The following is a 20,253-nucleotide window of genomic DNA, read 5'->3' as shown; positions in this document are numbered from 1 at the left end:
TGTGTGTGTGTGTGTGTGTGTGTGTGTGTATATGTGTGTGTGTGTGTGTAATAAATTCTCTGAACTGGAGCTTTGCCTCTCACACAGTCCACTTTCACTCTTTTCCACACGAGTCTTTTGCAGTCTATACACCAGTGATGAGAAGCTGACAGTAGCAGACTGCTGCACACATCTGTCTGTTCCTGCTCCTATTAGCTGCTTTTATCACTCGTTACACTCTAGACCACTGTGTTGTTCCATTTCATGACTCTATCAGTCTCCATGGTGGAAGATGATCAGCGTCTGACGTCACTGTGCTGCTCTTATTACTTCCTGTTGTACTGCACTGGGTTTGTGTTATAAAACTATTGAATGTTCTCTACATGATGTGACACTACTGCCATCTCCAGTGAGGTTTCTCCTGATTCTAGAAGGAGACCTGTTATTTTTTATCTCTTGACATTTGCTATTTCATTCCAACAATCAGTCTTGATAGAAATAGTGTGGAATATACTAATGGAAAAGTCATTTCTGTTCAATAAAATACACATGGATAAGAATTTTACTGCATTTTATCTCATTATTTACTTGTTTATTTATTTACTTACTGAAGATTAAAAACCAAATTTCACTGGACTTTTACAATGACAGAAATTGTATTCTTTTTGATTCTATTGTGTTAATCACAGAATAAGAACTTCATAGTGAAATGATGCAGATTGTTTCTACACATAAACAGTGTTCAGGAGGTGCGTTTCTTTTATTATTGATCTCTTTATAGATTATCGAGTTTATTTTTGTGCATTTTTATGTATATTTGATCTCTTATATAATTAATGATATTTTTAATTTGCAATATGATCAGCTTTAAAAATATTATCAATAATAATAACAATAATAATAATAATAATAATAATAATCCAGCCGTGTCCTAACAGCGCCCTCAGCAGGTCAGTGAAGAGAAGAACACATTTCACTGAACAGAAAACAGTTTGGAAGCTTTACTGCCCCCTTGTGGATACAAAAACTTTAACAAATTTTTAAAAATAAATAAATAAATAAACAAACAAATAAATAAAAAAATAAAAAAATCATAAACTAATCTTTTATTATTCATTTTAATGCTGATTATCCTGAAATCCAGACTAAATGTGTGTATTTAAAAAATAATATAACATTTTAAGTAACATGGTAAGAATTCTTAAATCTAGTCAACATTTTCTATTTCTTACATTTATTAGATCATCAAATTCAAACTTCAGGAAAAAGACTTGAAACAGTAATAACAATAATGTAATAATAATATGAAAAAAACATAATATGTATATATTATATTATATTAGTTCATCACTCTCACACCTCAGAGACGGGAGGTGGAGATCTGTTCATCACTCTCACGCCTCAGAGACGGGAGGTGGAGATCTGTTCATCACTCTCACGCCTCAGAGACGGGAGGTGGAGCTCTGTTCATCACTCTCACGCCTCAGAGACGGGAGGTGGAGATCTGTTCATCACTCTCACGCCTCAGAGACGGGAGGTGGAGCTCTGTTCATCACTCCCACGCCTCAGAGACGGGAGGTGGAGATCTGTTCATCACTCTAACGCCTCAGAGACTGGAGGTGGAGCTCTGTTTATCACTCTCACGCCTCAGAGACGGGAGGTGGAGCTCTGTTCATCACTCACGCCTCAGAGACGGGAGGTGGAGATCTGTTCATCACTCACGCCTCAGAGACGGGAGGTGGAGCTCTGTTAATCAGCGCTGACGTTCTTTTGATATATATGGAGAAAGTGAAAGACGCCTCGTCTGATTTGTTATTGAGGCTGTGTGATGATTTCCTCTCGTCTTTCTAATAAGGTAACAGTGAGTGTGATTGGTGTCTCTCTCTCTCTCTCTCTCTCTCTCTCTGTAGGGGGCTGAGTGAGGGGACACACTTCTCTCAGTCTCTCTGGGCGAGTGGAGATGAACACATGGTGTAGAACGAGGAGGAGATGGAAATGTGTCTGACTTTTCTTCTTCTCTCATCCACACTCACACTCACAGCAGCTGGTAAGTACACACTGATTCTTCACACTAAAACATCACACACTTCTCACTTGAACACTACACACCATTTTTCATCAGCAAATGGGAGAAATGTTCCTGGACTGATGGCAACTTTAGAAACAGTCAAAGTGTTTGATTTGTATGGAATTGAAAAAGCTGTACATGAGCGTACACACATCATCCTCAGGGCTTTTTCTCACCACTCACTTATACAATCAGCTCCAGATTCATCTTTAGAGTTTACATCATTTATTGTGTGTGTGTGTGTGTGTGTGTGTGTGTGTGTGTGTGTGTGTGTGTGTGAGAGTGTGTAATAAATCTCTCTCTCTCAGACAGTGTGTGTGTGTGTGTGTGTGTGTGTGTGTGTGTGTGTGTGTGTGTGTGTGTGTGAGAGAGTGTGTGTGTGTGTGTGTGTGAGAGAGAGAGTATTGTGTGTGTGTGTGTGTGTGTGTGTGTGTGTGTGTGTGTGTGTGTGTGTAAATTCTCTCAGTGTGTGTGTGTGTGTGTGTGTGTGTGTGTAATAAATTCTCTCTTAGACAGTGTGTGTGTGTGTGTGTGTGTGTGTGTGTGTGTGTGTGTGTGTGTGTAATAAATTCTCTCTCTCAGACAGTGTGAGGTTGGTGAATGGTGGAAGTCGCTGTGCTGGGAGAGTGGAGGTTCTTCATGAAGGACAGTGGGGAACAGTGTGGTCGTAACTGGGATATGAGCGATGCTGCAGTGGTGTGTGGAGAACTGCACTGTGGAGAAGCTGTAGATGCACCACGATACGGTCACTTTGGACCAGGATCAGGACCAATCTGGATGGTGTATGTGGGCTGTAGTGGATCAGAGTCGACACTGAAGGACTGTAGTTCATTAGGGAGAGGGGAACGTTACTGTAATCATGGTGAAGATGCTGGAGTCACCTGCTCAGGTAAACACCACCTACAAAACACAACAGCTACAAATGAACAGAATTGTAGAACATCAGGAAATAAAATGTGCTGCTCCATTTCATTAGCAGCAGCATTAGCATTCAGTGTTTCAACATTAGCATTTACATTTACATTTACATTTGCGGCATTTAGCAGACGCCCTTATCCAGAGCGACGTACAAATGTGCTTTAAATCTCTAGTAGTGAATAAATCTACACTGGTACGCAAGAATACAAACTCAATATAAATATAACTCGAATTCTACAAACTTGGAAAGTGCTAATTTAGGTATTTCAGGAAGAGGTAGGTCTTCAGTCGTCGCTTAAAGATAATCAGGGACTCTGCTGTACGGACATCTAGGGGAAGTTCATTCCACCACCTCGGTGCCAGAACAGAGAAGAGCCTTGAATTGTACTTACCTCTCATTCTGAGAGAAGGTGGTACCAGTCGAGCAGTGCTGGAGGATCTCAGACAGCGTGGTGCAGTGCGAGATGTGATGAGGTCACTGAGGTAAGATGGTGCTGGTCCATTTTTGGCCTTGTAGGCAAGCATCAGTGTTTTGAATCTGATACGTGCAGCTACTGGAAGCCAGTGAAGGGAGCGCAGCAGTGGAGTGGTGTGGGAAAACTTGGGCTGATTGAACACAAGTCGTGCAGCTGCGTTTTGGATCATTTGCAGTGGACGAATAGCGTTCAGGGGAAGACCTGCCAGCAGAGAGTTGCAGTAGTCCAGTCTTGAAATGACAAGAGACTGAACAAGCACCTGGGCAGCCTGTATGGACAGAAATGGTCGAATCCTTCGGATGTTATAGAGAAGAAATCGACAAGAACGAGCAACATTAGCGACATGTGGGAAAAAAGACACTTCATTGTCCATAGTTACCCCAAGGTTACGAGCAGTGGCTGAAGGGGAGAGCAGAGAGTCATGAAGTGTTATTTGTAGATCTTGACCTGGAGATGAATCACCTGGGAAGACCAGCAGTTCTGTTTTTCTGGGGCTGAGTTTTAAGTTGGTGAGCCCTCATCCATAAAGATATGTCTGACAAGCATGCTGAGATCCGAGCGAAGCTGTGGTATCTGATGGAGGAAAGAAAAGATGAGTTGAGTGTCATCTGCATAGCAGTGATAAGAAAACCCATGTGAGGATATGACTTCACCAATGGAGTGGGTATAGAGGGAGAAAAGCATGTTAACTGATGTGGTGTATATGTAAAAACAAGACCCTTCAAGACCCTTCTTTTAAAAAAGAATGAACTTTGTGGTGAACTGATGGCATGATGTAACACTGAGTAGAAGCACATGATCTGTGGTGTTCTTCTACATGATGAAGTTCTACACATGACCTTAGAACAGATTGTCTGTAATTACTGTGTAAAATACAGTCATTCCATCCTGAAAGTGTGTGTTTTTACACTCGTCTATGATACAAACTGTATATTCCACACCTTTTCCCCTTCAGTGACCCCTGTGTAGAAAAAAGAAAAAGCAGAAATAAAGGTAGATGATTAGAGAAGTTGATTGGGTGAGGAGATGCAGTGCTTCTGCTCCTAGTATCTGTTTCTGGCTTCAGTGTCTGTGGAGGAGAAGTTCATAGCAGCCACGGTTGGTGTTTTTCTATTCTGGGTGTTGTGGAAGGTGGAGGTTTGACAGAATGGACCTCTATGTTCCTGAGTCTGTTCCTGCAGACATGTGAATCTGTAGTAGTTAAACAGCCTTGTTCAAGCACAGACCTCCATATTCCACCATCATTTATCTGACTTTCAGGATCAGAGGGATTTACATTTACTGCATTTACATTACTGCCCTCATCCAGAGTGACTTACAGTCATCTCACTTATACAGCTGAGCACTTGAGGGTTAAGGGCCTTGCTAAAGGGCCCGGCAGTGGCAGTTTGGTGGTGCTGGGATTTGAACCCATGACCTTCTGATCAGAAGACCAACATCTTATCGACTGATCTCCCACTTCCCAACTGATTGCATGATCATGGTGCAGTGCAGGTTGAGATAAGAGCTGTGAGGTAGAGCAGTGCTGCTCTGGTTTTCTCTTTGTAGGCAAACATCAGTGTTAATGCAGGAGCTGCAGGATACCAGTAGAGGAACATAGCAATGGGGTGGGAGAACCTCAGGAGGTTCAAATCAAATCATGCAGCTCAAATGTCCCTCAGAGGAAGATAAAGTGCAAAGTTGTGTTCAGTCTCCAAATCAGAGAGTAATTTATTGAAATCACAAGAACTTCACGTGAAAATGAATCATCTTACATGATCAGAACGTCAGTTGTGCTGGGATTAAGTTTCACCTGATGAGCTGCGACCCATGATGAGATACCTGCCAGATATCCTGAGATCTGAGTAGAAACAAGAAAATCTGTAGTGTGAAGTTAAAGAACGAGTGTCATCTTTATAGTAATGATATAAAACCTACATGAGAAAATTCAATTAACAAGAAATTTAATATAAATTGAATTTAGATGAGAATTTGGAGAGAAGAAAATAAATAAGTGACCAGATCCAAGTCAAATTGTAATTTCTCCACACACACACACACACACACACACACACACACACACACACACACACACTCCAACATCAGGTTTGCCTCTGTGTAACTCTGGAGTAAGAATTCGAGGTTGGTTTTGAGGATGAAGTCAGAAGGATCTGAATGGTGACTTGGTCATAGGCTACAGGTCTTTTTTTAAATTAGAAGAGTAAAGTACAGAGTGTCCAAAGACTTATGAGCACCAGGCCAGCATAATAGAAGCAGGAACAAAACCACTAAAACCAGTCCAAAGACAAAACCAGTACACAGCAGAAGAAGAACCAGAGCAGGCAGGGGGCAGAAATAATCTCAGAGACATGAGAAACTGGTGAGACCATCTGGTCATGAGTTACGGTGTTTGGTAAACGGGTCGTGCGGGAAAAATTACAAGATGGCTGAGGACCCGGAAATGAGTGCAGTGTATTATTACAAAAAACAGTTTAGTACTACTTTTAAACCAGACACTTTAAGTCTGTTTGTGTGTGTGTGTGTGTGTGTGTGTGTGTGTGTGTGTGTGTAAAACAGGCCCTAAGTCCATCAGACTGGTAGGTTCTGGAGGAGACTGTGCAGGAAGGCTGGAGGTTTTCCACAGTGGTTCATGGGGAACAGTGTGATGACTCTTGGGGTATTGAGGATGCAGATGTGGTGTGCAGACAGCTGCAGTGTGGACGGGCCCTCAGTACCCACACACCAGCCTGGTTTGGTCCTGGAACTGGGTCCATATGGCTGAATAAGGTGAAGTGTGAGGGGAATGAGACGTCCCTGTGGAACTGCAGATTTCAGCTGTGTGAAGAGGGTGAATGTGGACACCAGGAGGACGTAGGAGTCGTGTGCTCAGGTACAGTGTGATGATTGAGAATAAACCTGTTAAATATATTCAATATGTAGAAGTGTATAAATCATCCTTCTCCCACCAGAGTTTAAAGAGATCCGACTCACGGGGGGCTGTGAGGGGAATCTGGAAGTGTTCTACAATGGAACCTGGGGTAATGTGTGTCACACTCAGATGAATGATGAAACAGTAAACATGGTGTGTCGAGAGCTGAACTGTGGAACAGGTAGAAGTCTGATAAACACTGAAGCTCGAGTAGAATCTGCTCCTAACTGGCTGGATTATCTGAAGTGTAGGAAACACGACTCTAATATGTGGCAGTGTCCATCTTCACCCTGGGGACAGAACAGATGTGATAATAGTGATGAGGTGGCACATATTACCTGCACAGGTGGTCCACAAGGTACACAAGAACATTGCTCCTCATTTCCCTCTTAGAAACATTGATCAATTAAGATCTATAAAGAAAAGCTGTTTGTTCTTCATTTGTATTTGTTAAAGACAGAAGATATTTTCTAATGTGTTTATAAAATAATTAATAAAAAATAAAACTTCCTCATATAACCATCCTGAGATCATCTGCAATTTATATTTTATAAAAAAATTAACAGAGATTAATTCAATAAACAGAACTTAAACCTGATCTTCCTGCTTCAAATTCTTTCATTTGACATCACTTCATTAATTTATTTATTACACATCAAAGGGGACATTTCAGGATCTTCAGTAAATATAAGGTTTTATCTTCATGGTGTTGTAGTGAGGTGTGTGACTGGAGATGTTATTCAGCGTTGGTGTGTTTCCTCATGTGTGATGTGTGTGATGTAGAACACTGGTCTCTCAGGCTGAGTGGAGGAAAGGGAAGCTGCTCTGGGAGGTTGGAGGTGTATCATAACGCTACATGGGGCTCCGTTTGTGATAATCAGTGGAACATCAGGAACGCTCAGGTGGTGTGCAGACAGCTGGGCTGTGGGTCGGCGCTGAGTGCTGATAGGTTTGGTCCTGGTGAAGGGACTGTCTGGCTGAACAGAGTGAAGTGTCGAGGGGATGAGATTCACCTGTGGGACTGTCATCATTCCTGAAGAAACACACTGACTGCTCTCATGCTGGAGTCACCTGTGCAGGTCAGAGGGTGTGCTAACTTTTCAGCATTCTGTCTCCACTCATTACACTTTTCTCCCAGGGTTAAAACATACAATTTTAAATGGATTTCTATTACAGGACGTATCTGCATCCACCACTTCTACAACCAAATCAACAACAATCACCACCACAACAGGTACAATATTACAATCTTCCTGTCCACCATTTTTCTACATCTTTATGAAAACACTGTCCTGTGGAGATTCTCTTTATAATTTCATTTCAGCCAGAAGAACCAGTCCAAGAACATCACCTCCATCCACCCCTCCACTGGTTCTCTTTGTGTTGGGGACGCTGCTCTTCCTGGCCTTAGTGCTTCTGGTGGTACTGTTTTACCAGAACAGAGTGCTCAGGAGAGGTACAGCACATTCACACATTTTCTTTTCTGTTCAACATCAAATACATTTTATATCAAATTTATTATTATTATTATTATTATTATTATTATTATTATTATTATTATGATTATGATTATTAATCTCCACTCCCAGTGGTCTCTAAGAGGAGGCGTAAGACTCAGCCTGAGGCAGTCTATGAGGAGATCAACCACAGATACATCACTAGAAGAATCACAAGCTCCACTCAAAGAGGTGAGTGATATGTGGACTGTTCTACATCCCACTTATTGTATTCGATTTCAACTTGTAGCTGAAATTCACTGCCTGCAAATGATCAAATCCCTCAATACAAAATACACACTTCAGTACAAACTCAGTGATTAAAGTCTTATTTTTATTTTTTCCACAAAATCAGTGTGAATGACACCGATCATGTATAAAATGATGACATTATAACATGAGGAGTGGTGAAGTGAATTACACTGATTATCTCTTCATCAGCAAGTGAACATTTTTACTCTGAAAGTTGATTTTTTTTAGTAGCAGAAAAAACAAGCTAAATGTGTGTGAGGAAATGTGCAGTTAGAGAACATGTGGTGGTGATAAAAATCTATTCAAGCTTCTGATTTTGTGCAGCTGCAGGTGTGTGTGTGTGTGTGTGTGTGTGTGTGTGTGTGTGTGTGTGTGTGTGTGTGTGTGACCTGTATGTTTCTTTACAAATAATCAGAATGGTGGGTCCTTATTAACCAAGGTGGTTATTTAATGTCCTGATTAACAATTGACACTGAATGAGTGTGTTATCTCTCTCTCTCTCTCTCTCTCTCTCTGTGTGTGTGTGTGTGTGTGTGTGTGTGTGTGTGTGTGTGTGTGTGTGTGTGTGTGATTTATGAGAAATATATTAAAATTAAATTAAATAAATGTGTATTAGTAGACAGTTACTGTGTGTGTGTGTGTGTGTGTGTGTGTGTGTGTGTGTGTGTGTGTGTGTTGTGTGTGTGTGTGTGTGTGTGTGTGTGTGTGTAACCTGTGTTACTGGACAGATGATTAGAAATGTGGGTCCTCATAAACCATGGAGGTTATTAAATGTCCTGATAAACAATTTATATATATTTTTAATCAGAGGATCAGACTCTCTCTCTCTCTCTCTCTCTCTCTCTCTCTCTCTAAGACATAAATAACTAAATATTTGAGTGGAAATGAACAGTAGCATTAAGATACCTAGTGATGCCTCATAATGTGTGTGTGTGCCTGATTTCCTGTACAGGTGCATCCTCCATAACTCAGTGTGTGTGTGTGTGTGTGTTGTGTGTGTGTGTGATTTATGAATATATAAAAAAAAAAAAATTAACATAAATTTGTGTTAGTGGAAACATCATTTTTGTGCAATATATATATATATATATATATATATATATATATATACATACAGTATGTGTGTGTGTGTGTCTGCTTTCCTGTACAGGTGCATCCTCCATAACTCAGTGTGTGTGTGTGTGTGTGTGTGTGTGTGTGTGTGTGTGTTGTGTGAAATACATATTTAAAAATATTTAAAATGAAAATATAATAAATGTGTGTGAGTGGAAAGTAGGTTCTCTGTGTCTGTGTGTGTGTGTGTGTGTGTGTGTGTGTGTGTGTGTGTGCATGTTTGTGTGTGTGTGTGTGTGTGTGTGTGTCTGCTTTCCTGTACAGGTGCATCCTCCATAACTCAGTGTGTGTGTGTGTGTGTGTGTGATAATCTGTTCTGCTGTTCTAAACACGTCACATGACTCTCCTGCTCTCCTCTAACAGGAAGTCTCCTCTCTGAAGAACAGTATTCTGGGTATGAGCATGTGGATGATGAGCTTCTCTCAGGTAAAAAAGAACAGAGTGTGAGTTTGTGGAACTCCATGAACTGAAAGATATTAGAACTGCAATTCCAAATCAGAAATGACTAAATGTGTCCTTTCTGAGGTCTGATTTTGATGTATTGTAGAGAAGAATTACAGGAACTCCAGTGTTTTAATGCTGACACATCACATCTCCCAATCAACCTGATCTTACTTGAAGCTTCTGAAATCCCTCTTATCAAATGGATCAAAGCTTCTTTGGATCAGGATTTTATTGAGTAGAAATGTGTTGAAATAAAAAGCCAAAACAAACAAATTGTTCTTTTTCCAGTAAAGTCTGGGATTGGAGAAAAGGCTGAGGATTATGATGATGTCATCGACACCAGTGACTTCATAAGTGGGTGCAGTTGTTAACTGATCACATCAATGTAGTGAGTTCACATTAAAGCATGAGGTCAGAATGTGATGGAGCTGTTTGTACAGACCCTCTGCTTTTCTTTCATTTAGGTGCTACAGGAAGAGTCGAGGCACCAGAGGACTACGATGATGCCGTCACTGCTGGACCGATCCCTGATAACGTGGATGGTGTGCTTCTGTTTTGGGATTTGTTTTAGAAAGCAGTAGAAATGAATCACACACACTGCAAATACGTTTGTTTATTGCTTTGTGTGGACTGAGATTTTTGACATGTACCATGTCATTTTGCATCGTGTCATCAAATCCACAGTGTACAAACTGCCACTTCAGTCCACTTGAAATAGCTTGAAATCTCTGTGTTTTGGTGTAGAGGATGAAGCTGAGAATTATGATGACGCCATTACAGCTGATCAGAAGTCAGTTCTACTGACAGGTATGATAAGAATGTGAGCGTATTTCATCCACAAGCATCCAAATGATCATTAATGACCTTCATGTGGATTGAATAGCTTTTATCTCTCCATTCTGACAGAGGACGTGTGTGAGAACTATGATGATGCAGTTACTGCTGAAACAAACCCAAACATCATCACAGGTCAGTTTTTTTCTGCAAATATACAAAAGGAAAGAAAAGCTGATGAGGGAACCACTGTTTCTAGCTGCTATGAAATAAGTGAGAAAAGGAAGGAACTTGTTTTTCTGAAGAACTACAACATCATCTGTAACTATAAATGGATCAAAATGAGCACATTGAATTGTTTCCTGTGTGGAAAAAGTGTAATTGTTGGTAAATTGGTATAAGAGGAATAAAAGACTTGGGGACGTGCAGTTAAAGTGAAATGATCAACGTTAGTGTGGTAACAGTAACTCAGCTTCATCACACCACCCTGTAACTCAGTATTTTACTATAACAGCAACACACACAGTCATTTATTACTTCTTCATTTCTTTCTTCACTACACACTCCAGAAGATGAAGATGAAGATGATGATGATGTCATCATCAGTGAGGAACAGGATGTAGGAGAGACAGGAAGTAAGTGAGGTGTTTATTCTGCTAATGTACATGAGTGTAAAAGCAGTGAAGTTAAAGCGAGACTTTATTCTAGACCATATATAATATAAAGATCAGCTTTGTGTTTTATAATCTCCATTCTGTCATTGAACAAGTGCAGCCATATTTATGAAACAGTTTAGAGAAGTTCTAGATTTCTGTCTCATTTCCTTCTCCATCTTCTACACATGTCCTGTGTTTATATGAAGAAAGCTGAATTGATAAAGATCCTTTTTTACACATGATGAAAAATCTTCTTAAACACGTTCCTACACGGTGCCTCATTGACTGGATTCTGAAGGTGTTCCATCACAATGACTACAATCCAAACCATCTATTCAAGAGCTCAATGTATTTCTTTTCCAGAATGTGATGAGGTGGAGGAGAAATCTCAGAAAAACAGGGACCATGTGACTGAGACACGCCACCAAAGGCCTTTTCTCAGGAAATTACATTTCAACTTTTACAAAGACAAAAAATGATTTGATTCTACTTCCAATAATGTCATGTTTTCTGAATGGTGTTGATTCTCCCCCTAGTTATTAGTAAATAGAGTAGTGAGAGTTCAATCCCTTTCATATGACTTCATGCAAAATCTCCAGCTTTTCCTTTCCTACACTTTTAATGCTATAAGTCAACTTCAATATCACTGTCACACCACAACTAATTTATCACAACAATTCTTTCATCAAAACTGCTCTGATTTTCATCTTCATGTTTTCCATTCATCAACTTCTTATTCAGTGTGTTTAGAAACGTGTTAGTGACTATAAACCACTTCACAACTAACAAAAGCTTTTTATTCCTTAAAACTATACTTTTTTATTCAGTTCAAACAAAGACACATTTACATTTCTGTTCAATTCTGTGTTTTTAACTACAAATTTTATTACTATTGAATTCCTTTATGAAATATACACACTATGACATGCTAATTAGATTAGCCTGCTATATTGCAGTGTTTATTCGCTAGCTGGATATGCTGCAAGTCAGATCTAGTAGATGTCATTAGTGTAAATATAGAAACAGTTTTATAAAGTTTTCTCAGATTTACATTGGAGTTCCTCAGGTTTCATTCAGGATTCTCTCGTTTCTTTTCTTCTTCTCAGGACTTTGTTTTATAATCTCAGCTTTAATTCAATATTCTCACTTTTGAAATGAGTGAATGAAGGTTCATTTTAATATTAAATCCTATTAAACTATAGATTCAGGATTCGAGATGTTATTTGTCACAACCACAGTACAAGCAAATATACAACAAATAAGATTTTTTTATCTTTCAGAATGAGAAAAAGTTTATATTTTATATTTTTCATGCTTTAATTTGCTGTTTTTCATATTCTGTAACAATCATCTATTTTTATACATTGAATGAAATAAAAGTGCTTTGATTATTTTCACTAGAATGTGATGATGTGTGTTTGAGTTGAGTGAGTGGATCTTGTAGTGATGAATCTGTGCTTAATGTCCTTCTAGAACATCTCAGGCAGTAACAAAGAAAAATATTTATCTACTGATCAGACGGTTATGATTTCAAAACCCAGCACCAACGTGAGCTCAAACCAGAACAATTCAGAACTTCACACACACACACACACACACACACACATACACACACACACATATACACACATATATATATACACACACACACACACACATACACACACACACACACACACACAACACACACACACACACACACACACACACAGGTATACAGTATGTGCAGGTGTCATGTTCAGGAGTCGACTTGGACGTCCACTTGTTGCAGTTGCTCATGTTATCTTTTTAACTGTTCTGTAATAATTGCTTTTCAAATCTTTTTTATCAGATAAATAACTAGTTAGACTCTGTAAGTCATGTCCCTCTAAAACAATGACTTTTGGGAGAGTTTTATTTATTATACTGGCTTTTGGAGCACTAAATCTTGAAAAATATACCACTTGAGGACAACATCATCATGCAGCTATTGTTTACAGTCAGGACCAGCTGATCTCCCTCTGACCAGCAGCTGCAGTCTTTTCCCATTTACTTCTGGAGAAGATTAGATTAGATCAGATTCAACTTTATTGTCATTACACATGTACAAGTACAAGGCAACGAAATGCAGTTTGGGTCTAACCAGAGTGCAATAACAGCAAGTGCAGGATATACAGAGTTACATGATTTACATAGGTTAAATATAATTGAATATAGAAATATAAAAAGGTAAATTACAGATATATATCTACTATGAATATACAGATGAATATATGTGTATTATGAATATAATATACAGGTGGATAGATATGTACTATAAACAATAATGTACAGATGAGTATATATGTACTATGAACATGATTTACAGATGCCTATTGCTATAAACAGAGATTTACAAAAGGATGTGAACGGTGAACATAATATATTACTATAAACAGAAGAACGGGTATATATACATTGGTAATAAATTAGTGGTGAGCAGCAATGCTAAGAGAGTAGTGTGCAAATGAGCAATGTTTTCTGTAACAGTCACAGTTTTGTGTAACAGTTTGTGTAACAAGAGTAGGTGTGCAAATGAGCATAGTTTTGTGTAAACAGTCCATTAGTGCAATAACAAAGTGTGAGGTGAGAAATGAGCAAGTGTCTAAGTGAGCATGAGTTTTTGTGCAGACAGTCTATTAGCGAAATAACGAAGTGTGAGGTGTGGGTGAAAATGTGGTCGTGTGTCAGCGAGTGGCAGAGTTCAGTAAAGAGACAGCTCTAGGAAAAAAGCTGTTCTTTAGTCGGCTGGTCCTGGTCCGGAGGCACCTGAAACGCCTGCCAGAGGGCAGAAAAATAAACAGTCTATGGGCGGGATGAGAGGAGTCCTTAAGAATGCTGCGAGCTCGATGCAGACAGCGTTTCTTCTGGATGTCCTCCATGGCTGGGAGTGGAGTCTCTGTGATGTGCTGGGCAGTTTTCACCACCCGCTGCAGTGCCTTACGCTCTGCAACAGTGCAGCTCCCATACCAGACAGTGACACAGCTGGTCAGGATGCTTTCTACTGCGCAGTGGTAGAAGTTCACAAGGTTATACCCGAGGAGAGCTGATCTTTCTTAAATGTGTCCTCAGGAAAAAGAGGCGCTGGTAAACCTTCTTTGACCAGGCTGGAGGTGTTGGTGGTATAGGACAGGTCCGCCGAGATGTGGATCCCCAGGAACTTGAAACTGGAGAAGCGTTCAACGGTCATCCCATTGATGTGGGTGGTATAGTGTGTGCCTCTTGTCTCCTTCTTGAAGTCAACAATGAGCTCCTTTGTCTTGGAGGTGTTAAGGAGAAGGTTGTTGTTGTTGCACCATGTGGCTAGGTGCTGGATCTCCTCCCTGTAGGCAGTCTCATCATTGTTGGTGATGAGACCGATCACGGTAGTGTCATCTGCAAACTTGATGATGGAGCTAGATCCATTCAAAGGCCTGCAGTCAGAAGAGGGAGTAGAGGAAGGGGCTCAGCACACAGCCCTGTTGTACACAAGTGTTGAGTGTGATGGTGTTGGAGCAGATAGCGCCAGATCGGACCTGCTGGGGTCTGTTGGTCAGAAAGTCCAAGATCCAGTTGCAGGTGTTAATGCCCAGATCTACAAGTTTGGTTGTTAACTTGGATGGAATGATTGTATTAAATGCTGAGCTGAAGTCAACAAACAGCATACATGCGTAAGTGTTCTTATTGTCCAAGTGTGTGAGCACAGAGTGCAGTGCCATGGAAACTGCATCTTCTGTGCTTCTATTGCTCCGGTAGGCAAACTGGTGAGAGTCTAGTGTGGTTGGCAGAGAGTCCTTCGGGTGTGCCAGGACCAGCCGCTCAAAGCACTTCATGACAATGGGTGTCAGTGCTACAGGGCGGTAGTCGTTCAGGCACGTTGGGTTAGAGTGTTTAGGCACTGGCACAATGGAGGTACATTTAAAGCAAGTGGGAACAGCTGCTTGGGCAAGAGACAGGTTGAAGATGTCATTAAGGACCCCAGCGAGCTGCTCAGCACATGCCCTGAGTACGCGTCCAGGGATATTGTCTGGTCCAGCGGCTTTGTGTGCGCTGATCCGGCACAGTGCGTTGCAGACATCTGTGGAGGAGAGTGTGATTGGAGAGTGATCAGGATCAGCCAAGAGTTTGAGCTTGGTGGCAGTTTCTTTGTTGTCTCTCTCAAAACGAGCATAAAAGTCATTAAGCTTATTCAAGAAGAGGACATCAGTGGCAGCGGGGGTGGAGTGGGAGTATTTGTAATTACTGATGGCCTGGATGCCTTGCCATCTCCAATAGGAAGGGATGGTGATGTGTATGTGTCAGGTTTCTGCCGCTCCTGGCTATTGCTCTGCTCACTGTGTTGGGAAGAAAATTCGGAACTCTGTGACTTCCATGGTTGAGTTTTCCAGGCTGCAGCCATTTCTTTGTAGCGTGCAGCAGCACCCCCATTTATGCTTTTTTGTTTTTTTAGGTCCAATTATGAAACTCTGAGGTCACATTCGTAAAGTATAGCCTATAGCACACTAAGATCTCCTCCTCTTCATAATTTCTGGTATCTTCTTTGGGATCGTTATAAAAGGCCATAACGTTATAAAATTTCTCCAGAGAGGAACAGAGCGATTAGTTGTGCTTAGTCTTGTTTGGGCCAATTCTCCCACATAGTAATGTGCAGAAAAACTTCTGTCTCATTGTTTGTTGACATCTTGGAGAACAACCACTGCAGCTCTTGGGCCAGGTTAAGGGGGTGGTAGCAGCCATGGTGCAGGCCTCCTGAAGTCTGGCAGCTAGCTCCTGGGTTACTCCATGGTGTCAGATGATCAACTTCAGGTGATTTCTGATCAGGGCATTCATGGTGTGAAGCAAGGGAAGGGAGTGAGGATTTTTGGTTAGAGTGTAAATGTAAAGGGTTGAGGAAGGATTTCGTCTTAAAGGTTTAGGTATTTTTAAAGATTGATGGTTGTGCTGGTTCATGATAATGCTGGAGTTGAGAATGAAGAGTGATGTCACCCTCATTGCTGCTAATGCTATTGTCTGTACAGACAGAAAAAGAGACATCTGGCATTAGTAGATATTTTTTGTTCTCCTCAAGCAGCTGCTACAACTCTTCTTTTATTCTCTGACAATTTCTCAACAATGGTGATAAGCTGCTGGCTTTCCACAACACGAGTGCTGAAGTGGCGCTGTCCATTCAGCACCATGCTGGCAGTCATGTTAGGAGTGTTTTCCGTCCATCACAGGGCAAACGAGGATTGCATTAGAAATGATAAGTACCTTTACCTTTCCCCTGTAATGCCCATGTTTCCCTAAAGATGTCGCACTTCAGCTCAATTGACGTTGTTTGCGTGCAATACTCTCTTCTTCTCTTAAGAGAGCTTAATAGATACTCTGATACTCTATAAAAACTGCGACAGTTTCTGACAAACACCTCGGATCTATCCTGAGAATTACCACAACAAAACATACTCCAGACATTGATGAACTGGCAAAATAAGGAGTTCAACAACACTGTTCCTACTGAAACTGAACTTGAGTTTTTCTGCTGTGTTTATTGATGCATTGGCAAAAAAAAAAGCTCAACAAATTGTTGATCTTTTGGCACTTGATGAAACTGAATTTGCCAAATCTCTAATGTTTTATATGTATGTATGTGTGTTTATGTGTGTGTGTGTGTGTGTGTGTGTGTGTGTATGTATATGTATATATATATATATATATATATATATATATATATATATATATATATATATATATATGACCCGCCCTCTGTCAAATTTTAGAAACCCATTGTGGCCCGTGAGTCAAAATGTTTGCCTATCCCTGGTCTAAACTCTACATGAAGTGGAATCCAAATGTGTTGGCACATCTCTAGATGGTAAGGGATGTTTGTGGGCATCTACTTCTTTAAAGGTCCATAATCTTAATGAGGTGGGGCACGACTGGAGCTGGCACAACCTCAGTTTGTCTACAGTTTAGGCTGAAGAACCACATCGGAGTACCCAAGCTACAGATATCCTGTTCTGTTTTAGATTACTGTTGTTTGCTGGACTTTATACGTCCTAAAAACTCTCTGTTCTTTGCATTCACTAGGTTTAGTCAAACCTGTAGTTTCTGTTTGGTTCGCCGTTTTCTGCCCTTTGCCTCTTTTGCTTTTTATTAAAACCTTTGTTTGTTGCACTTTGGTTTCCAGCAAGTTCTTCCGCCTGACAGAAGAAACCGAGGGAAAACAGAAAACACGAGTAAAGAACCAGCGATACCTCGTCATAGATTCACAGCCCGCTGCCTCGTCAGAGTTCGTGAAGGAGCTTACCGCCGCGGTCCGGGAGGCATTTGCCGCTAGCCAAGCTTCACCACCGATGGCTCTCCCAGCCACTTTTTCCGGAAACGCGGCCAAATGTCACAGCTTTCTGCACCAGGTACCTTTCTCTATATTAAGATGCAACCTCAAAGGTCACATTCTGGATTTCCTTGCTCACTGGAGGAGCGCTAGCATGGGCGAGAGTGCTCTGGAGCACGGTGAGCCTGGCTGTGACGTCATACGCCGCCTTTACGAGGCACTTCAGAAAGGTATTTAGCACTGCCCCCGGGGACACCTCGACCGCCCACCAGCTCCTCAACCTCCGCCAGGGGGCAGATAGCATCGTGGATTACAGCGTCCTTTTCTGCACTCTGACAGCCACCAGTGTTTGGAATGAGACAGCGCTGCTGGGAACATATCGTATGGGGCTGAATCAGGAACTCCGGTTAGCAATGGCCACCTATGATGACACTCTGGGGCTGGAAGCTTTCATCCAGAGATCCATTCATGTCTCCCAGCACCTTATGGCCTGCAGGACCCCAGAGGCTGAACCAGCCCAAGCCTTGGCAGTGTCATCAGCTCCTGAACCCAAAATGATGCAGCTCGTATCACAGCGATTGTCTCAGCAGGAAAGGGAACGTCGGTGGGCGGCCAGAGCATGCCTCTACTGTGTAGAGGGGACATCGCATGGCCCAGTGTCCTGCTTGACCTCTTCGCAATACTGGTGGCCAGGGATGAGCAGGACAGTGGCGGAATTCGTCCAGGGCTGCAACATCTGTGCCATCTTGAAGACCCCCCGGCACTTACCCGTGGGCAAACTCATCCCTCTGCCTACATGACCACGGTCACACATAGGCATCGACTTTGTGACAGACTTACTCTTTGAGGCCTTCCCACAGCCCTGGAAACCGCAAAAGCTCTCTTCCAGCATGTCTTCCTCAACTTTGGTCTCACACACAGTGTTAAAGGATTTATTGCCATAAGGACCAGGTGGTGTGGAGCCGGTTTCTGCCCTGGGCTGAATTTGTGCAGAATTCATTGCGCCAGGACACCACTGGACTCATGCCATTCCAATGCGTGTTAGGGTTTCAACCCCCGCTGTTCCCATTGTCAGATGAACCTTCCCACATGCCCGTGGTGGACCACTGGTTCCGGGAGAGTGTCAGGACGTGGGAGGCTATACACACTCAACTGCGCAGGGCTTTGAGAGAGACCCGATGACATGCGGATGCACACTGGAGGTTGAGGTTGGAGGCTCCATCCTACAGGCCTGGGGACTTGGTCTGGTTGTCCACCAACGATCTCCAGCTGCAGTTCCCCTGCTGAAAGCTGAGCCCCCGGTACATTCGGCCCTTCTGGATCAAGCGGCAAATCAACGAGGCGGCTTATGGGCTGGAACTCCACCCGCGGTATCGAATTCACCCCATGTTCCACGTGTCGCTTCTCAAGCCATACACCCCATCGACCACTCAACACCCCGGTGTGGCTGCAGGGCCTCCTCCACTGGAAGTATTGGACCAGCCCTCAGTCTACTCGGTGCGGGAGGTGCTGAATTCTCGTCATTGGGGCAGGGGCCTGGAGTACCTAGTGGACTGGTAGGGATATGGCCCAGAGGAATGGGTGTCGACTATCCCAACTATCACTCCAAGTAGCACTCCATCCTACTAACCACCTGCACCTGGCACTCATCAACCACCACCCTATATAATGGTGTTGATTCTGTTTCTGAATGGTGTTGATTCTCCCCCTAGTTATTAGTAAATAGAGTAGTGAGAGTTCAATCCCCTTTCATATGACTTCATGCAAAATCTCCAGCTTTTCCTTTCCTACACTTTTAATGCTATAAGTCAACTTCAATATCACTGTCACACCACAACTCATTTATCACAACAATTCTTTCATCAAAACTGCTCTGATTTTCATCTTCATGTTTTCCATTCATCAACTTCTTATTCAGTGTGTTTAGAAATGTGTTAGTGACTATAAACCACTTCACAACTAACAAAAAGCTTTTTATTCCTTAAAACTATACTTTTTTATTCAGGTCAAACAAAGACACATTTACAATTCTGTGTTTTTAAGTGCAAACTACAGAATTCAATTCCAGAATTCCTTTATGAAATATTCACACTATGACATGCTAATTAGATTAGCCTGCTATATTGCAGTGTTTATTCGCTAGCTGGATATGCTGCAAGTCAGATCTAGTACATGTCATTAGTGTAAATATAGAAACAGTTTTTATAAAGTTTTCTCAGATTTACATTGGAGTTCCTCAGGTTTCATTCAGGATTCTCTCGTTTCTTTTCATCTTCTCAGGACTTTGTTTTATAATCTCAGCTTTAATTCAATATTCTCACTTTTGAAATGAGTGAATGAAGGTTCATTTTAATATTAAATCCTATTAAACTATAGATTCAGGATTCAAGATGTTATTTGGCCACAACCACAGTACAAGCAAATATACAACAAATAAGATTTTTTTATCTTTCAGAATGAGAAAAAGTTTATATTTTATATTTTTCATGCTTTAATTTGCTGTTTTTCATATTCTGTAACAATCATCTATTTTTATACATTGAATGAAATAAAAGTGCTTTGATTATTTTCACTAGAATGTGATGATGTGTGTTTGAGTTGAGTGAGTGGATCTTGTAGTGATGAATCTGTGCTTAATGTCCTTCTAGAACATCTCAGGCAGTAACAAAGAAATATATTTATCTACTGATCAGAAGGTTATGAGTTCAAAACCCAGCACCAACGTGAGCTCAACCCAGAACAATTCAGAACTTCACACACACACACACACACACACACACACACACACACACACACACACACAGACACACACACACACAGACACACACACACAGACACACACACACTCACACACACACA

At 41.4% G+C, this 20,253-nt stretch overlaps 1 protein-coding gene and 1 long non-coding RNA gene across 3 annotated transcripts; both read left to right on the top strand.

Annotated features, from left to right (window-relative positions):
• Positions 1–2,712: 2,712 nt before the first annotated feature.
• On the top strand, positions 2,713–8,033 carry LOC124400864 (antigen WC1.1-like). The gene is given in 8 exon segments (XM_046872689.1): positions 2,713–2,936; positions 5,998–6,079; positions 6,081–6,310; positions 6,390–6,707; positions 7,133–7,428; positions 7,527–7,583; positions 7,674–7,805; positions 7,939–8,033. Coding segments are annotated over 5 exon segments (1,095 nt in total). The 5' UTR covers positions 2,713–2,725; the 3' UTR covers positions 7,387–7,428; positions 7,527–7,583; positions 7,674–7,805; positions 7,939–8,033.
• Positions 8,034–9,516: 1,483 nt separating this feature from the next.
• LOC124400878 lies at positions 9,517–11,763 on the top strand. 2 transcript variants are annotated; one of them, XR_006928455.1, is made up of 7 exons: positions 9,517–9,636; positions 9,943–10,008; positions 10,119–10,196; positions 10,399–10,461; positions 10,561–10,623; positions 10,998–11,063; positions 11,448–11,761. It is a non-coding gene; the product is annotated as an uncharacterized LOC124400878 (long non-coding RNA). The 2 variants fall into 2 exon arrangements; XR_006928456.1 differs by having other exon boundaries at positions 9,526–9,636; positions 11,291–11,763.
• The last annotated feature ends 8,490 nt before the right edge of the window (positions 11,764–20,253 follow it).

Source organism: Silurus meridionalis, chromosome 18 (genome assembly GCF_014805685.1).
Source record: "Silurus meridionalis isolate SWU-2019-XX chromosome 18, ASM1480568v1, whole genome shotgun sequence".
NCBI classification, from domain to species: Eukaryota; Metazoa; Chordata; class Actinopteri; order Siluriformes; family Siluridae; genus Silurus; species Silurus meridionalis.
Note: the sequence above shows the minus strand (reverse complement) of the source record. Positions and strands in the feature narration are given on the sequence as shown.